Source organism: Protopterus annectens, chromosome 3.part0 (assembly GCF_019279795.1).
Source record: "Protopterus annectens isolate FY-2018-M chromosome 3.part0, PAN1.0, whole genome shotgun sequence".
Taxonomy (NCBI): Eukaryota; Metazoa; Chordata; order Ceratodontiformes; family Protopteridae; genus Protopterus; species Protopterus annectens.
The window spans coordinates 1,251,580,894-1,251,598,704 of NC_056731.1; the positions used below are offsets into that span (position 1 = coordinate 1,251,580,894).

The window sequence follows — 17,811 nt, forward strand, 5'->3', positions numbered from 1 at the left end:
TTTCATGCATTTCACCTGCTTATAAGGTGATTTGCATGCCACAGACACTTCCATGTTCACGAGCTGTTGCATGCCTCTCAGCTCCATTTACTGGATCGCACATCTACTTACTTCCATGTAAGCCATGCCACTATGCCTATATGCCAAATAAGTCCATGTTAGCTTTATTAAACTCCCCCTATAGTTTTATATAGTCTTTTAGTCTTTTTAACAATGTTACTGATTAAAAAATGAAAAGAGATCGAGATCCAAATATAGAAAAAATGTGGAAATTATACTCACCAATATACTACTTTAGCAAGTAACAATCAGAGTCTATTGAACAGCATAGATCTAGACAGAAATTTAGCATCCTCACTGTCTGCTGTTGTTCTTCACTTTTCTTTTTTTTTTTTTTAGTACCATTGTTTGGTATCATGTTCCGTCACTGCTTTTGAGCAATTTGATTTTATAACTTAAATCAACATCCAATATTATTATTAGTCAATGATAAGTGTTCCACCGAGAGTTGTACTTCTGACTTTAGCTATTGTACTGTTGTGGACATTGATTTATAAAATGTGTCAATTAGAAATTTCAAATAATTTTAGTATGTCATAGAAACATCTTTATTTGCTTTAGAAATGGATGCTACAGCTGTTAAGAATTCTTCACTGTGTCTGCAGGTTCCTTTTCCATCCCTCTCTATGTCCCATACGTGCTAACAGGAAAATGGATGCTGGGAAGAGCAGCTTGTAAGCTGTGGTTGGTTATGGATACAAGCATTTGTGCTGCATCAACATTAAACATCATTGTTATTAGTCATGATCGGTTTCTATCTGTTACAAAGGCTGTAAGTGTGTTTTAATACATTATATATGATATAGTATAACAACTTGCATATATTCCTGAATTAATATCTGAAATATTTGTTTCATATAAACAGTATTTATATAACAATGCATGTGTCCCCTTACTACAGTAAGACAAGGCTGTGAATCTTCCTCAGGAGAGGCATCCACATGAAAACAGATCCCCAAAGTTAGTGTAAAATTCAATAAATACCCAAAAGGAGTGGATAAAAAAGTGCACTGCAGAAGTTTTTTTTTTTTTTTACTAATTTTTTTTTATTATTTCAAATAAGATGTCTTAATAAACATTACATGAAATAAAGATAAATAACATATTTACAATTCTAAAAACATTACTAACTTCAAACCATTATATAACTATTTACACTGGTGTCTATGCAAATAACATTGAAATTCTATATTATATAGAGTTAGAAACATAAGATGATATATCTTCATGTGTATAGTTATGATTTTATTAACTGAAAATTATCATTATAAAACAGTCTTAAAAATAGTTAATGACTTTCAGTACATTGAGACATATACATTCATCAACATTGATCTTCAGTAGAATACATTTTGGCTAGCCTATGTGGTGTATAGAAACTTCCGTGTAGATATCTCCAAGTGAATTATTGCCAGTATTTTGATAATGGAGAAAATTTGGAAGATTTTAGACTATTACTTTTTTCTTCTTCAATTGGAGAATGGTTGTTTATTAAAGTATAATAATCCCAGTGTGATTTTTCATGATCATTTTTTGTTTTTTTTTTAACAATTTTATAAATATTAGACAAATAACCTGTACCCTGATAAGGTTGTTTTGTGATAAGAATAAGGTATTCAACAAGTTTGGAGCTTCATGTCTAACTGAAGGTTGCATTTGTTCTATTTTATTTATAAGAAAATGTCTTAGATTTTGTAAAAGCAACCAGTAGTCTATATTTATATTATAATTGTAAGTTATCTGTTCATTTGTTAGTATTTTCCCTTTCTCTATAAGTTGATGCCAAAAGAATAATGATTTTTTTCTTCAGCATATTCATTTTAGAGATTTGGGATGTATCTAGAATATTGGGTGTAAAAAAATCCAAGAATTAATATTTGGTATTTTGTTTATATATGTTTTGAACATTGAAAGTGTAGAGCCTATATAGTTTGATGGCAATTTATTAATATTATTCCTTTTCCCTAAAAAATAATATTTTAATATCCATATAAAGGGTGATGATATTACTGTTAAGTTGTCTTGTATGTGATTGTAATTGATTTCTATGCAAATCTGCTCATGGGCTTGTTTCCATATAGGTGTGTATTAATTATTTAACCATAGTGTTATATTTTTAATAACAGATGAGGTAATATATAAATCAATATCCGGTAAATTAATTCCACCGTCTTCCCAATCTGGTAAATGTTTATTTAAGGCTACACAGGGTTTATTTGGAAACCATAGAAAATTTAAAATTAGTTTATTGTATCTTTGAATAATATATTTGGGAGGTGGCAATGAAAAATTTTGTATTAAGTATAATATTTTGGGAAATATGATTATTTTAATAAGATATAATGTGTCTGCTGTTGAAAAGATGTATTTATTTCAGTAACCAATTGTTTGTTCTATTTTGTCTAGTATTTTATTATAGTTAAATATTAGAGAATCTGTTAATTCATTGAGTAGATTTATTCCCAGATATAATAATTTATTTTCTGTTACTATATATTTGGAAAATCTTTTGTTTATATATATTTTTAACAGTTACAGGGCATAATTTTAGTTTTGTTTTCGTAAAATTTTAAGACTGAAATATTTTGAAATTTATTCATGGAGTTAAATAAAACATTCAAAGACTCATTGGCATCTGAGAGAGTTAATAGTATGTCATCAGCAAAGAGTTGGATTTTAAGGTTTAACATTTTATTAATACAAATGCCCTTTATGTTATTGTTTGATCTGATTTGATTTGTAAAGGTTTCTATGAGTAATGCAAATAACAATGGTGATAAAGGGCAACCTTGTTTAGTTCCCTTTTTGATTGTTATAGGGCCTGATCTATGCGATCCTAGTTTAACATATGTAGTAGATTTTTCATATAGTATTTGGATAAGATTATTAAAATTAGAAGGAAAGTTATATTCTTTTAAAACTAGTGAAAGAAAGTTTCAGTTAACCGAATCAAAAGCTTTATTAATATCTAATGAGATTACATTTAAATCTAGGACTTTATGTTTGCTCTAGTCTATTAATGTTAGTATTCTTTTAATATTATCAGAAGTATTTCTTCCTTTAATAAAGCCTGTTTGATCTTTGTGAATTAAGAAAGGAAGATAAGTGTTTGATCCTATCTGCGTATATAGCCATAAACATCTTATAGTCTATTCAAAAACAAAAGGTTCACTGCTATCAGACCAGGTAAATGCTCCATAACTGTACTTCTACAAAGTCCAAAGTAATAAAAAATAGTAAGAATGGAGCAAAAGCGGAGATATAAAAAACAATGCTGTTTTATTCTTCCATACAAAAACGGATAAGCGCACTTTCGCTTATAGCTTCATCAGATCCATAAATAAAATCATTCACACACAGCATTTTATACACAAATTTAAAAAATAAATAACCAATCGAAATTCTACATCAATTAATGTCTTAAAGATGCAGTGTGTATCAGTGACATACACTAGTAGATTCGTTCTCTAAATAATGCATGAATGTATAAGTATTCAGAGCATATATAAGTCACAATAGAAGATATAAAACAGAACAAATATATGTGCTAAGTATATAGTGTCCATCTAATAATAATGAACATAGTCTAAGAACCAGAACACAAAATTGACATAGTATATGTACCATAATAGATATATTCATGATGTAGAAAATGTATGAAAGTATATATATATATATATATATATATATATATATATATGTATATATATATATATATATATATATATATACATAAAAAACATATGTAAGAAAATATATGCATATGTATATATATATATATATATAATCAAAAAGTCAATAAATAAACAATAAAGTAAAATGTCGAGAATATATCAAAAAATATATCAAAATATATATATAAATATAATATGTTCATAGTTATATACCTATATATAACTGATATTATTTATCTGATATTATTTGATATTATTTAACATTACGACGTTTTCTCAATGAGGGTTTTATGGATGCCCTTTCATTAAGTCCTGCTCCTCTATCAGTCCTTAACATAATAATCCACTTATTCTCCCTAGACTCAGTATGGTTCCTGATGTCCCCTTCTCGTACACTTGGTGGGATGACCTCTAAAGCTCGAAATAGAAAAGTATGGCTTTCATCATTTTGCATAGAATGCTTGGCTAGGGCATTATGTACCAGATGCTTCCTGATGTGATAAATATGTTCACGTATTCTATCCCTGAAGGGTCTGTTGGTTTTACCAACATAAAATGAAGAACATCTCTGGCATACAGCTAGATAGACAAGATGAAATGTCATACAAATAGCAATGGCTGAAGTTCTAAATTCTCTGTGCAAGTTAGGATGGAAAAAGCTCTTACTCTGATCTATGTATATGCAGAAATTACAATGCCCACAGGGTTTTGTATGGCCATCATCTAGGGGTACATATTTATCCCTAGGATAACAAAGAATCCTCTTTAAATTATTTTTGTTACGATATAAAAAATGTGGATGTTCGCCTACTATCTTACTTATTTCTCCATCTACTTGTAAGATGGACCAGTTCTTATGAATAATATTATGTAATTCTACTCTATCACTAGTATAGAAGAAGGGAATCTTCACAATAGGATTACCATAAGTATGCTCCTCTCTATTTAGGTTCGGTCTCGGTCCAAAATATGGTGCAGCTGCTCCATCTCTACAGCCTGCTGCTGCTATTAGATGTTCATCTATCTCACATCTGTTATATCCCCTATCCATCAATTTCTGTCTTAAACTATCCAATTCCTCCAAGAATCCATCATTGGAGGGGTTTAGCCTGGAAGCTCTCATCCCTTGACCCTTGATAATATTTCTAAATATATGGGAAGGGTGCATGCTAGATCTCATTAATAGGCTATTCCGATAACATGACTTACGGTACACACCAGTATTAAATAATCCATTAGGTAATCTTTCTATAAATAAATCAAGATAGTTTATTCTCAAGGAAGAACTTTTCATGGTAAATTTAAGGTAGTCTGTTAGCTTATTCATTTTTCTAAAAAGAGTGTCTAATTCATCATCTCTCACTTTCCATAAAATGAAACGGTCATCGACGAAACTTCGATAAAAGACTACATGTGCCTTGAATTCCTCAAGCATAAATAAGGTAGTCTCTTCCCACTGCGCCACAAACATGTTGGCATAGGTGTTGGCACATGGGGTCCCCATGGCAACCGCATCCTGTTGCCTATAGATGGCATCATGAAAAATAAATAAATTATTTTCTAAGACTAGTTCTATAAAGTGTGTTAGTAGGTCTATCTGTATTGGGGTAAAGCCACTATTCACATGCAGATAATCTGCAATATATTGAATGCCTATATGATTAGGAATGATGGTAAAGAGTGACTGTATGTCCAATGTCACCAGAATGAATTGGTCCATATTCGTAGCATCTTTAAGACAGTCATAAAGATCTAGAAGAAAAGTTTTAATATCCATTAGAACATGTTTGCACTTAGCTAATATAGGGTGTAGATATTTCTCAACATAGACCGAAAGATGTTCGGTCACCCATCTGCCCCCAGCAACAATGGGTCTCATCGGTGGTTCACCCATGTTTTTGTGGATTTTGGGGAGGCCTTGAATCTGTGGTATAAGCGGATTCTTAACTATGAGGTAATCAAATACCTCCTTCGTTATCAGACTAGATTGATAAATGTCTGATATTGTATTTATGACATATCTTGTAATAGAATGTACTTCTTCCTTAGAAATAACAGTATAAAATTTGTCACTCAATAATTCATTCATAGACTTTATATACTTATCAGAATCCATAATTACTATTCTGCCTCCCTTATCGGCAGGTCTAATTGTGATTGAGGTTTCTGACTATAAGCATTTCAAACATTTTCTTTCATTTCTATTCAGGTTATCCACACCATAATACTTCTTATGTAAAGCCCTATCATCATAGATAGATGAAATAGAAAAGTATTGCTTTCATCATTTTGCATAGAATGCTTGGCTATGGCATTATGTACCAGATGCTTCCTGATGTGATAAATATGTTCACGTATTCTATCCCTGAAGAGTCTGTTGGTTTTACCAACATAAAATGATAAAGTGATTAGTTCTATGGGAAATGCTAACTTGAATGTTGATAATATTGCTACTGTAGAACTTGTTAATAATACTATAAATGTGATTAGTGGACATATGTGTCCAATTGCACCTTTAGAGGATCCTGTAACTGAACAGAATAATTCCACAGTATTTATGGCTCCACTACCTGATACACATGTAAATCATGCTCATGAAACCAGTAATTTATATCCTGAAGTTCAGATAGTTAAGAAACTACCCACTTCTATGATAGATAGTACAGAAGTAGTGGTGAGACCGAAAACTTTGAATGGTAGTAGATCTAGTAAACATTCTTCTGAAATAAATGAGGAATTTTCTTTTCCCCTACCTGACCGGATGGACAGGGGCCCGCGACGAGCACACTCAATGAGTCGCGGAAGGCAGAAAAGGAAACACTCAGGAGAGTTTTCCCCACATCAAACTCTCAAAAAAATGTGCGGCAAGGAGAACAGTCACTAGTATGCAATATTTCTTCATATATACTTTCTGCAGCTGAAGAAAGTTTGTTAAACAAAGGGCTGAATTTTATACCAAAGACTTATAGTAATCTTACGGACACCATTATTGATTTAAAAACTTTTTGCAGAAATGTTATGTTGAAACTAATATATAAGAACACATTAAATGATAGGAATGTACAAACAGTTAATTTTAGGAATTTGAGTTGTTATGTTCCACAGAATCATCCATTAGTGGATGCATATTTGAAGCTGACAGAGGAAGAATTGTTTAAATATTATGATGATAGGGCTTTACATAATAAGTATTATGGTGTGGATAACCTGAATAGAAATGAAAGAAAATGTTTGAAATTCTTAGAGTCAGAAACATCAATCACAATTAGACCTGCCGATAAGGGAGGCAGAATAGTAATTATGGATTCTGATAAGTATATAAAGTCTATGAATGAACTATTGAGTGACAAATTTTATATTGTTATTTCTAAGGAAGAAGTACATTCTATTACAAGATATGTCATAAATACAATATCAGACATTTATCAATCTAGTCTAATAACAAAGGAGGTATTTGATTACCTCATAGTTAAGAATCCACTTATACCACAGATTCAAGGCCTCCACAAAATCCACAAAAACATGGGTGAACCTCCGATGAGACCCATTGTTGCTGGGGGCGGATGGGTGACCGAACATCTTTCGGTCTATGTGGAGAAACATCTACACCCTATATTAGCTAAGGGCAAACATGTTCTAAAGGATATTAAAACTTTTCTTCTAGATATTTATGACTGTCTTAAAGATGCTACAAATATGGACCAATTCATTCTGGTGACATTGGACATACAGTCACTCTTTACCATCATTCCTAATCATATAGGCATTCAATATATTGCAGATTATCTGCATGTGAATAGTAACTTTACCCCAATACAGATAGACCTACTAACACACTTTATAGAACTAGTCTTAGAAAATAATTTATTTATTTTTCATGATACCATCTATAGGCAACAGGATGGTGTTGCCATGGGGACCCCATGTGCCAACACCTATGCCAACATGTTTTGGCGAGTATGCGGAAGAGACTACCTTATTTATGCTTGAGGAATTCAAGGCACATGTAGTCTTTTTATCGATGACCTTTTCATTTTATGGAAAGGGAGAGATGATGAATTAGACACTCTTTTTAGAAAAATGAATAAGCTAACAGACTACCTTAAATTTACCATGAAAAGTTCTTCCTCGAGAATAGACTATCTTGATTTATTTATACAAAGATTACCTAATGGATTATTTAATACTGGTGTGTACTGTAAGTCATGTTATCGGAATAGCCTATTAATGAGATCTAGCATGCACCCTTCCCATATATTTAGAAATATTATCAAGGGTCAAGGGATGAGAGTTTCCAGGCTAAACCCCTCCAATGATGGATTCTTGGAGGAATTGGATAGTTTAAGACAGAAATTGATGGATAGGGGATATAACAGATGTGAGATAGATGAACATCTAATAGCAGCAGCAGGCTGTAGAGATGGAGCAGCTGCACCATATTTTGGACCGAGACCGAACCTAAATAGAGAGGAGCATACTTATGGTAATCCTATTGTGAAGATTTTCTTCTTCTATACTAGTGATAGAGTAGAATTACATAATATTATTCATAAGAACTGGTCCATCTTACAAGTAGATGGAGAAATAAGTAAGATAGTTTATATCGTAACAAAAATAATTTAAAGAGGATTCTTTGTTATCCTAGGGATAAATATGTACCCCTAGATGATGGCCATACAAAACCCTGTGGGCATTGTAATTTCTGCATATACATAGATCAGAGTAAGAGCTTTTTCCATCCTAACTTGCACAGAGAATTTAGAACTTCAGCCATTGCTATTTGTATGACATCTCATCTTGTCTATCTAGCTGTATGCCAGATATGTTCTTCATGTTATGTTGGTAAAACCAACAGACCCTTCAGGGATAGAATACGTGAACATATTTATCACATCAGGAAGCATCTGGTACATAATGCCCTAGCCAAGCATTCTATGCAAAATGATGAAAGCCATACTTTTCTATTTCGAGCTTTAGAGGTCATCCCACCAAGTGTACGAGAAGGGGACATCAGGAACCATACTGAGTCTAGGGAGAATAAGTGGATTATTATGTTAAGGGCTGATAGAGGAGCAGGACTTAATGAAAGGGCATCCATAAAACCCTCATTGAGAAAACGTCGTAATGTTAAATAATATCAAATAATATCAGATAAATAATATCAGTTATATATAGGTATATAACTATGAACATATTATATTTATATATACTTTTTATATATTTTTTGATATATTCTCGACATTTTACTTTATTGCTTATTTATTGACTTTTTGATTATATATATATATATATATATATATATATATATATATATATATATGCATATATTTTCTTACATATTTTCTATGTATATATATATATATATATATATATATATATATACACACGTTTCATACATTTTCTACATCATGAATATATCTATTATGGTACATACACTATGTTGATTTTGTGTACTGGTTCTTAGACTATGTTCATTATTATTAGATGGACACTATATACTTAGCACATATATTTGTTCTGTTTTATATCTTCTATTGTGACTCATACAGGCTCTGAATACTTATACATTCATGCATTATTTAGAGAACGAATCTACTAGTGTATGTCACTGATACACACTGCATCTTTAAGACATTAATTGATGTAGAATTTCGATTGGTTATTTATTTTTTAAATTTGTGTATAAAATGCTGTGTGTGAATGATTTTATTTATGGATCTGATGAAGCTATAAGCGAAAGCGCGCTTATCCGTTTTTGTATCGAAGAATAAAACATCATTGTTTTTTATATCTCCGCTTTTGCTCCGTTCTTACTATTTTTTATTATCTTATAGTCTATATTGAGTAATGATATTGGCCTATATGTGGTGCACTGCTTCTCATCTTTATCTGGTTTGATAATTGGGGATATCAATGAATATTTCCCAGAGGGTGGTATGTTCAAATCTTTCTTGGCTATATCATATACTTTTAATAGTAAGGATATGGCTTGATTGGGTATCAATTTTTACATTTATGGTAGCATATTGTCTGGGCCAGGTGCTTGATTTGTCTTGAGCTTTTTAATTTGTGATTTTAATTATGTCATATTGATTGGTTTGTTTATAATGTCTATTCGTTCTTGTGTTCATTTAATACGAATATTATTTTCTAAGTATTTTTTATATCCTTAGTAGGTGTATCTTGAGTGTTTATGGAATTATTGATGTTAAATTGAAGTCTGAATGCTTCTAAAATATCATTTAGATCCATAACTCTTTTGTTAGTATTAGGAATAAATATTTCTTTTATTTGCTTACATTTAATTTTTTTTGGCTCTATTAGTAAAGTGTCTCTGGTGTGCTGAATTAGTAGAGTATGAGTTTATGTTTATCTTTTCTAAGTTAATCATAATCTTATGATGTAACAATTCTGCATACTTCTTATTGATTTGCGTAAGTTCTTGAACTTGAGTAGTATTACCCTTTTGTATTTCCAGTTTCAATTTGTCTGCTTTGTTTTGTAAGTCTAGCATATCTTTATTCCATAACTTCCTTTTACTTATGTACCAGGATATTTTTCCATATGTAACTGCTTTTAATGAATCCCAGACATATATTTCTGAAATATCTTCTGTTAGTTATTTCTAGAAAGCTTTTGATTGTTTCTTCATAAAATTCTTTGAAATCTGTCAATTTTGTGATATAGGAAGGTATCCTAGTAATGGGATTTTAATAAAAAGGTATAAGCTCAATCTCAAAGACTATGGCATTATAATCAGATAAAGGACAATTTATAATTTTGACTTTGTCAACTTTTGTTATTAGATCATTGGCAACATATATTCTATCAATTCTAGAGTTAGTTGTATATCTATGAGAATAAAATGTGAAGATTAGTGAGTCTGTTTCTGCAAATTCATTTATATCTTTTAAATATAATGTATCTATAAATTTTAATAGTGCTTTAGAGATAGGTTGTTTTCTACTTTTAGATTCAGAATCTGTATCTTTTTCATTCATTATAAAGTTGAAGTCTCCTGCCAATATCAGGCTACCCCTAGTTAAATGAATTATCTCTTCAAAGTGCTGTTTAACTGTTCTTAATCCTAGTTCTGGGATCCAATATAGATTTACTAACATATAGATTCTCTTATTTAATTATATTGAAGCTAGACAAAACATACCTGATGTATCTTGATGAGTAGTAATTATTATAGGTGTTATAGTTCAGTTGTGAAGTAGTATAGCTACTCCTCTTTTTTTGTTTTGTATTGAAAGTTTATTAGTACTGTGTAATTATTAATATTTAAGTTGTTTATATCTCTATCTAATAAGTGTGTCTCTTGTAAGAAGACTATTTGTGGTTTATGTAAGTTTATGCACTTGAATAGGCTTCTTCTTTTATTACTATTATTTAGACCATTAACATTTATGGATAAACATTTTATTTCCTAGTTATGAGTTTGTTTTATATGTGAATTTATGTAAATATTGTTTATTCTTAGTTCCATCTTGGATACAGAATTCAAAAAGTTTTTCTTGTGTGTTTTTTGCATGTTTCTGAGTGGCACCAAAGTGATAAAATAAAAAAAAAATAAAAAAACAAAGAACTTCCAAACTTGTAATTCTTAACCTTAAAAAGCATTCCCTATCACTATGAGGCAATATGCCTCTTTGTTTGGTTAGTGAATCTAACCAAACAAACACTGCAGAAGTTTTGACTGTGGAAGGTAAAGACTCTGAAACTGAAGATTGTTGATAAATAAATTTTCAGAGAATAACAGAACCATAGACTGCATACTGTATGTACAGAGATGAACCATTAAACAACAGAAGCAGCAGTAGCAACCACATACAATATTATTTTAAAATCATAACAATGGTGAACATAATAGAAATATACACACCCTAAATAAATAATTGCTGTAATATATGTATAGCTGCTAAGTATAAGTGTTTACATGTGGAAGCCTCTCGTGTTGTATGTTCTCTTAGCATAACTGCACTCATTGCTAACAGTTTTTGATCTCCTGGGTACTATCAAGTGAGCCAGTTGGCTATCCAGTGGGTGATAACAGGGTTTATATCTAAGTGAGTGAGCTTGTCTATAATGTCTGAGTGGGATATTGTATCAAAAGCCTTAGCCAGGTCAAGGTAAGCTGTCTGCACAGTCCTGCCTTCATCCAATGCTTTGGTGACTCTCTCAAAAAAGTCCACCATGACCTTCTTTTAACAAAGCTGACTTGCGATGGGTCCAGCATTTGCAGGTTACCTATATCCTCATTTATCATGTCCATGATGATTCTTTCCATGGCCTTACATATGAGGCTAGTAAGACGTATGGACCTGCAGTTACCAGGATCAGTAGATAGACCTCCTTTGTGCATGGGGAATGACTATAGCCATTTTCTATTCCTTGAGCACAAAACCTGACTGCAAGCTCCAGCTGAAAAGTGACTCAAGAGACCTAGTGAGGTAATAGTTTACATATTTATTAAGCATCCTAGGGTGTTGTCAAGTCCCATCAATGCAGTGTTTTTAGCCTTGAAAAGTGCATATATGACCTGTAACCTAGTAAAGGTTGAGGGCATTATGGTATGTGGTAGTTCTTTTGGACAATCACGGTGGAGTGGAAGGAAACATTTTAGCTGAACCAGTTAGCCAAAAGATTGGCAATGGCCTATGGTTCAGCGTGAGTGATGCCACTTACAATAACTTCTGTGCATTACTGTGTACTTCCCCTGAGGTTACAGACATAGCTGTAAAAAGCTTTCTGGTTGTCCTTTGTCTGAGAAGATATTTTCTCTTCAAATTTAGCCCTTGAAGTATTAATTAACCCTCTTAGCTGTTTAGATTGATCAGAGGGCTTTTAGTATGTTACGCTTGGCCAAGATTTTTTTCTTTTGTTGCATAACTGTTTGATATTGTGATTCCAGAAGGGTGGCTTGTCTTTTGAGTTTGTCTTTTTCTTAATACAAGTAGGCACAGCTCACGCAGCTATAAATATGGCTGTACAAAGATATTGTAAATAGCTCAGGATATGCCATGGTGTTTACTGGGTTTGGTGGTGCTTGGAATTTAACCAAGGTGTCACTTAGTAGACAGAAGTTAGTCCTGGAATAGTTCCTAAAGGTTTTTGGTTTCACTGGATCCCTTGATTTAATTTTTATTTTAAGCAATACTGCCTTGTGGCCAGATCTGTTGAGCAAAAAGATTACATTGGGTGAGGAACATTAGCCTCCCCATGTCTGTGAGTACAAGGTAAAGGATGTTTGTACCCCTGGTAAGAAAATGGACCAGCTGTTATAGGATGTTGGTATTAATAGAGTTTAGGAATCGTTGGTCTTGTGTATTAGAAGTGGTGTAGGATTCCCAGTCTATAGAGGGGCAGTTGAAATCACCCATAAATATTGTATAGAGTTGAATGTCAAGGGATTCTAGTACATTGAGATAGGTAGTACGAGTTTCCTGAGACATGGAGTGGGGCATATAGGTCGCAATGTTATAGTGGAAGAACCTGTTTATGGTAAGTAGCACATGTATGTGTTCCAATGGGGCATACATTTCAGTTTGTCTGGATGTGTGGTTGGTTTCAATATAGACTGAGACTCCTCCATCTTTAATTCCTGCTTGTGCAGTAGCTGGTCTAAAGATGTGAAAGGCATTATAACCTTGCATTGCCTGGATACTTTCCATAACTTTAAACCATGTCTCTGTTACTACACAGATGTCTATACTCTCCAGGTTAATGGAAGCTTCTAACATTGAGCAGTACCACCTTCAGATATTCCTCCATAGGTTCAGTTAAATCAGGAGGTTTATCAGTTTGTCATTGCCTAAAGAAGCACTATGGGTGTGGAAAAAGTCTTTGCTGATATTCAAAGATCTGGAGGGGACAAGTGCAGACCATCCCTGGCATAGCAGCATGGTCTGTCAACCATGTCCTCCCAGGCTGTCAGATATTATACCCCCTTGGATTGACTCCAGAAGCTAAACCAATTGTGAAAATCAATCATTTTCTGTTAGTAACATGGAGTCTTCTTTGGAGAAGGTGGTATGCTGCTCAGTGTTATGCTCATACCTACCTGAGACACATAATCAACAAGCTTAATAATGTCTCGCTTCATATAGTCAAGGTAGTTGCATCTTTGGTCATTAATGCCCACATGGACTATGAAAGAGTTATACTGGTACCTGTGGTTCAATGGCCTGGGTGCCTGTGAGACTTGACAGATCCTAGCCCCAGAAAGGCAGCTAACCATGACTCTCTCCGTACTCACTCTGGTCTTACTCTATTGAGAGGTACATCACTACAGAATCACCAATGACCAGGAAATTTGGCTGTGTGCTGGTTTGTCTTAAGGGCTTAGCAGCAGTAGAAGCATTGCATGAAGTGCTACTATGTGTAGCAGTGGGTGGTGTTTTAACAGAGTGTTTACATGATAGCTAAGGACTCTTTTTTTTTTTTTTTGATTGTGCTGTGCAGGAGGTCTGAGTGTTTTAGAAATTATACCTATAAGTGCACAACATAAGTACCATCATGCACCAACTTCAAAACTTTATTAAAAGCGCACCTAAAAACATGCTGACTATGCCCTTGCAACTCCCACTCTAATATCATCCACCCCATCCAACTACTACCTTTCTTTCCACTCCACTAACTACCTTGATGATAGCAAGCTCAGATGCTCATGAGCCTAGTACTTATTATACAGCAGGAACTTCTCATTGTTACATTTGTTAATGCCTGTTATGTACTTCACAGATAAAGATTCTAGTTGTCTACTGATGTACTATGTTCTTCATCTGTAAATATGTTGTAAGTAATTTCTATGTTAAATTGTTACTCGCTATGTAATCCAATGTAACTACTGTCTGTTTATTTTACTGTGGAGCTTTTCTCCCCGGGCCTCCGCTGAAAATGGACCCACGTCCAGTCGGACACTCCCGGTCAACAAATTTAAATAAATAAATAGTTTTATGTGTAAGGTCTTTACCCAGTGTAGTAGGCATGGTGAAGTGCTACTGACAACCTCTATAGGATTAGCATTATCATAGAGCACCTTAAGTGAATATAACATTAAGGACCAGAAGAACTCTAAAACATTCAAGTTATCACAGCATTGGTCAACTTTATTAAAAAAACAGAAACCGATAATGTAAACAAAGCTCAATGTATAATGTAGTAAGTGCATGTTAAAATGACAGCATCATATTTTAAAATGAACATCTGACATTGCTTTTGCACTGTATGCATAAGTTGGTAAGGCATCTTTTGAAGGAAGCCATAGGGGCTCACAGTCTTTAATGTTAGACCAGGACAGTGAATTTCTATTATTTTGTTCAGAAATTAGTAGTATAGTTTGTTCCATTAATTAATATAGCACTGTGAGCTTGTGTTTCTGCTCCAGAATTGAGAAAAAGATATACAGGATTAAGGTCAGCTCTCCGATTTTAACCATATTATCATGTGTTTGATTTCTCAGATGTATGCTTCAGTTTTTATCTGTCTAACGTTTAGAAAAGCAAAATGTTTTTCAGCTTTCAAAGCTGTAAAACACTGTGTGATGGATGCTGTGCCCCCCCCCCCATAACTGGCAGTACATAGCTACATGCACTGCAAAGGTTTGTGATCTTCTCTCTCTCAGCATAACTGAGTTGTTATGTGCTCTTGACTTCCATATTTCAAACATGTATCAACTTGATTACAATGAAAGACCTGCCCCGGGATTCATGAAGCTCGGGGCAAGGACGGTGTTAGCCTTGCACTGACCGTGCAGCATAGAGATTGCACAGCAGCACCACATGCATATTAATGAAGACACGCTGCCGTAATGGCCACGTGCATACAAAACATGCGTGAATGCAGGGGGCATGTCCAAGCGCTGCATGGAGGCGTGAACATGTCATCTGCATATGTGCAACCTAAAATGCTGACTAGTACAGCCTGCCTGTAATAGTAATCACTCCTGTCAGTGTCGTGGATACTGAAATGTATGCAAAACATACAAGACAGTTTTGCGAACACCAAAATAAAAAGTAAACACAAAGGCATGTAGCTGAATATTGAGTCCCCGACCCTCGAACAAATGACATTTAAAACCCCGTGCCCGTATTCTATTGTAGTGTCAATAGTTGTACCAAGTGGAAGTGAAATGCATCATGTTAGCACGCCGCCAATTGCTAAGCCTAGCCCAATGGTTAGGGTTATGATCTGTCCCACATTGTGAGGGACAGTCCCCCTCTAGGCAGTTGTGTCCATACCAAAAACATTATAAATGTCAAAAGTCCTGCGACTGTAAGACATAATTATGTCCCATATTTTATGTAATAGTTCCATACAATACTTATTTCTGTATGTAAAATACCTAAATGTTACAAGAAACAGTAAGTAAATAAATCAGAATAAGCAACTAAACTGCAACAACAATAAGCTTATATTTAGGCATAAAACTAAAGTACTATCCTTTGTACTGACCGTGGGTATGTGTTGGCCTGTAAAATCTGATGTGTGTCCTGAAAATGTCCCATCCTGGTCATATGAAAAGGTGGCAACCCTACCAATGGTCAGAGCATTCGCCCAATATCTGCCCATTTGCGGTCCAAGTCATCCTTGTCAGGATGGCCCAAAGATGAATGGGTATTACCCGGGTCTACCTACCATGTCATGAAAGATAAGTATTTGCATGTATCTATGTGCATGAAGTACAGTATGTGGAAGATCAGAAATGCTAGGGTAGTCCTCACAACCATATTGGTACCAGAGATATGTAGTGTACGCAATGTGTTCTGTTGACTGTGCCATGGGCCATCAACCAGAGAAGAGATGGATGGTGTCTGTGGAATATGGGGGTGGGGGGGTGATGGGTAATGTAATAATTCACCAAGGGGAGACTGGGTTGGATGCACAATAGGTGAACTGGAGATGTACAAGGGAGCAGTGGGTGAATCAGAAAGATAACCAAAGAACAAATATTCACATCCACAATACAACTTGACAGGCCATATTGTAGAACACAATCCCACAAACATATGAACAATAAAATGTGAGATACACATGTACAGAAACGTTAACTGCACATACCCACATAATGGTCTGGCCTGAACTGATCCATCCAACCCAAACACATCTGGATACATAATTGAATACCCATCATCCCCTCCACAGCACACCACCCCCCATGTCCTGAACGTCCACCAAAACCACCCATACTCGGGCTGCTAGCTAGGCGCAGCCATATCTGCACATAGTGACCCCTACTCATATCTAGTAGGCAGTCTCACCCTAGGCAGTCTCAGGATTGCAAACTATGTATCCCTTGCATGTATAACCCTACCTTATTTTCATAAAGCCAAAGGAATCGAGGTCATCGGTCCCCACAATTTTTGGATATCCCTCATGGGATAAGTATCTGTGGAAACATTAGACTTGGTGTCAGAACACAATGTCCAGTCCTGTAGACATCTGGACACATGTTGTATGAGCAGTAGTTGTCCACAAGACTGCTCAGACTCCAGCCAGTCCTGCAGAACCTATGACCCGGGATTAAACACCTGACTGTGATGCACGTCTCTCCGCATGCATTATCGGGAATATATACCTTACACATTCACATAGTGGCAGTTGGATATAGGGTGATTAAGACACTTAAAAACAGACGTAGGTAGGGTTACCACCTGTCCCACTTTGCGAGGGACAGTCCCTTTTTGGGCAGTTGTGTCCTGAACAAAAATAATACAATGGCAAATGTCCCGTGATTGTAGGAAATACTTATGTCCCATATTTCATGTAACAGTTGCATAAAACAGTTATTTCTGTATATAAAATACTCAAATGTTACAAGAAACAGAATAAGCAACTAAACTGCTACAAGAATAAGCTTTCATTTAGGAAAATAAGTAAAGTTCTAACCTTTGTACTGACCATGGGTATGTGTCGGCCTGTAAAATCTGATGTGTGTCACGAAAATGCCCCACTTTGGCCATTTGAAAAGGTGGCAACCCTAGACGTAAGCGGGTATGCAAGTGTGTATGCGTGACGGTAAGTGGCGGTAATTCAACGGTATGGGGAAATGTAAATAAGCATGTAGGTGTAT

At 34.3% G+C, this 17,811-nt stretch overlaps 1 protein-coding gene across 1 annotated transcript in view; it reads left to right on the forward strand.

Annotated features, from left to right (window-relative positions):
- The window catches only part of LOC122797044 (histamine H3 receptor-like), a 327,328-nt gene that overhangs the window by 208,392 nt on the left and 101,125 nt on the right, over positions 1–17,811 (forward strand). The window contains exon 3 of the mRNA XM_044065819.1: positions 666–832. Coding sequence (XP_043921754.1) covers positions 666–832 — 167 coding nt within the window. The remainder of the gene's footprint in view (positions 1–665; positions 833–17,811) is intronic.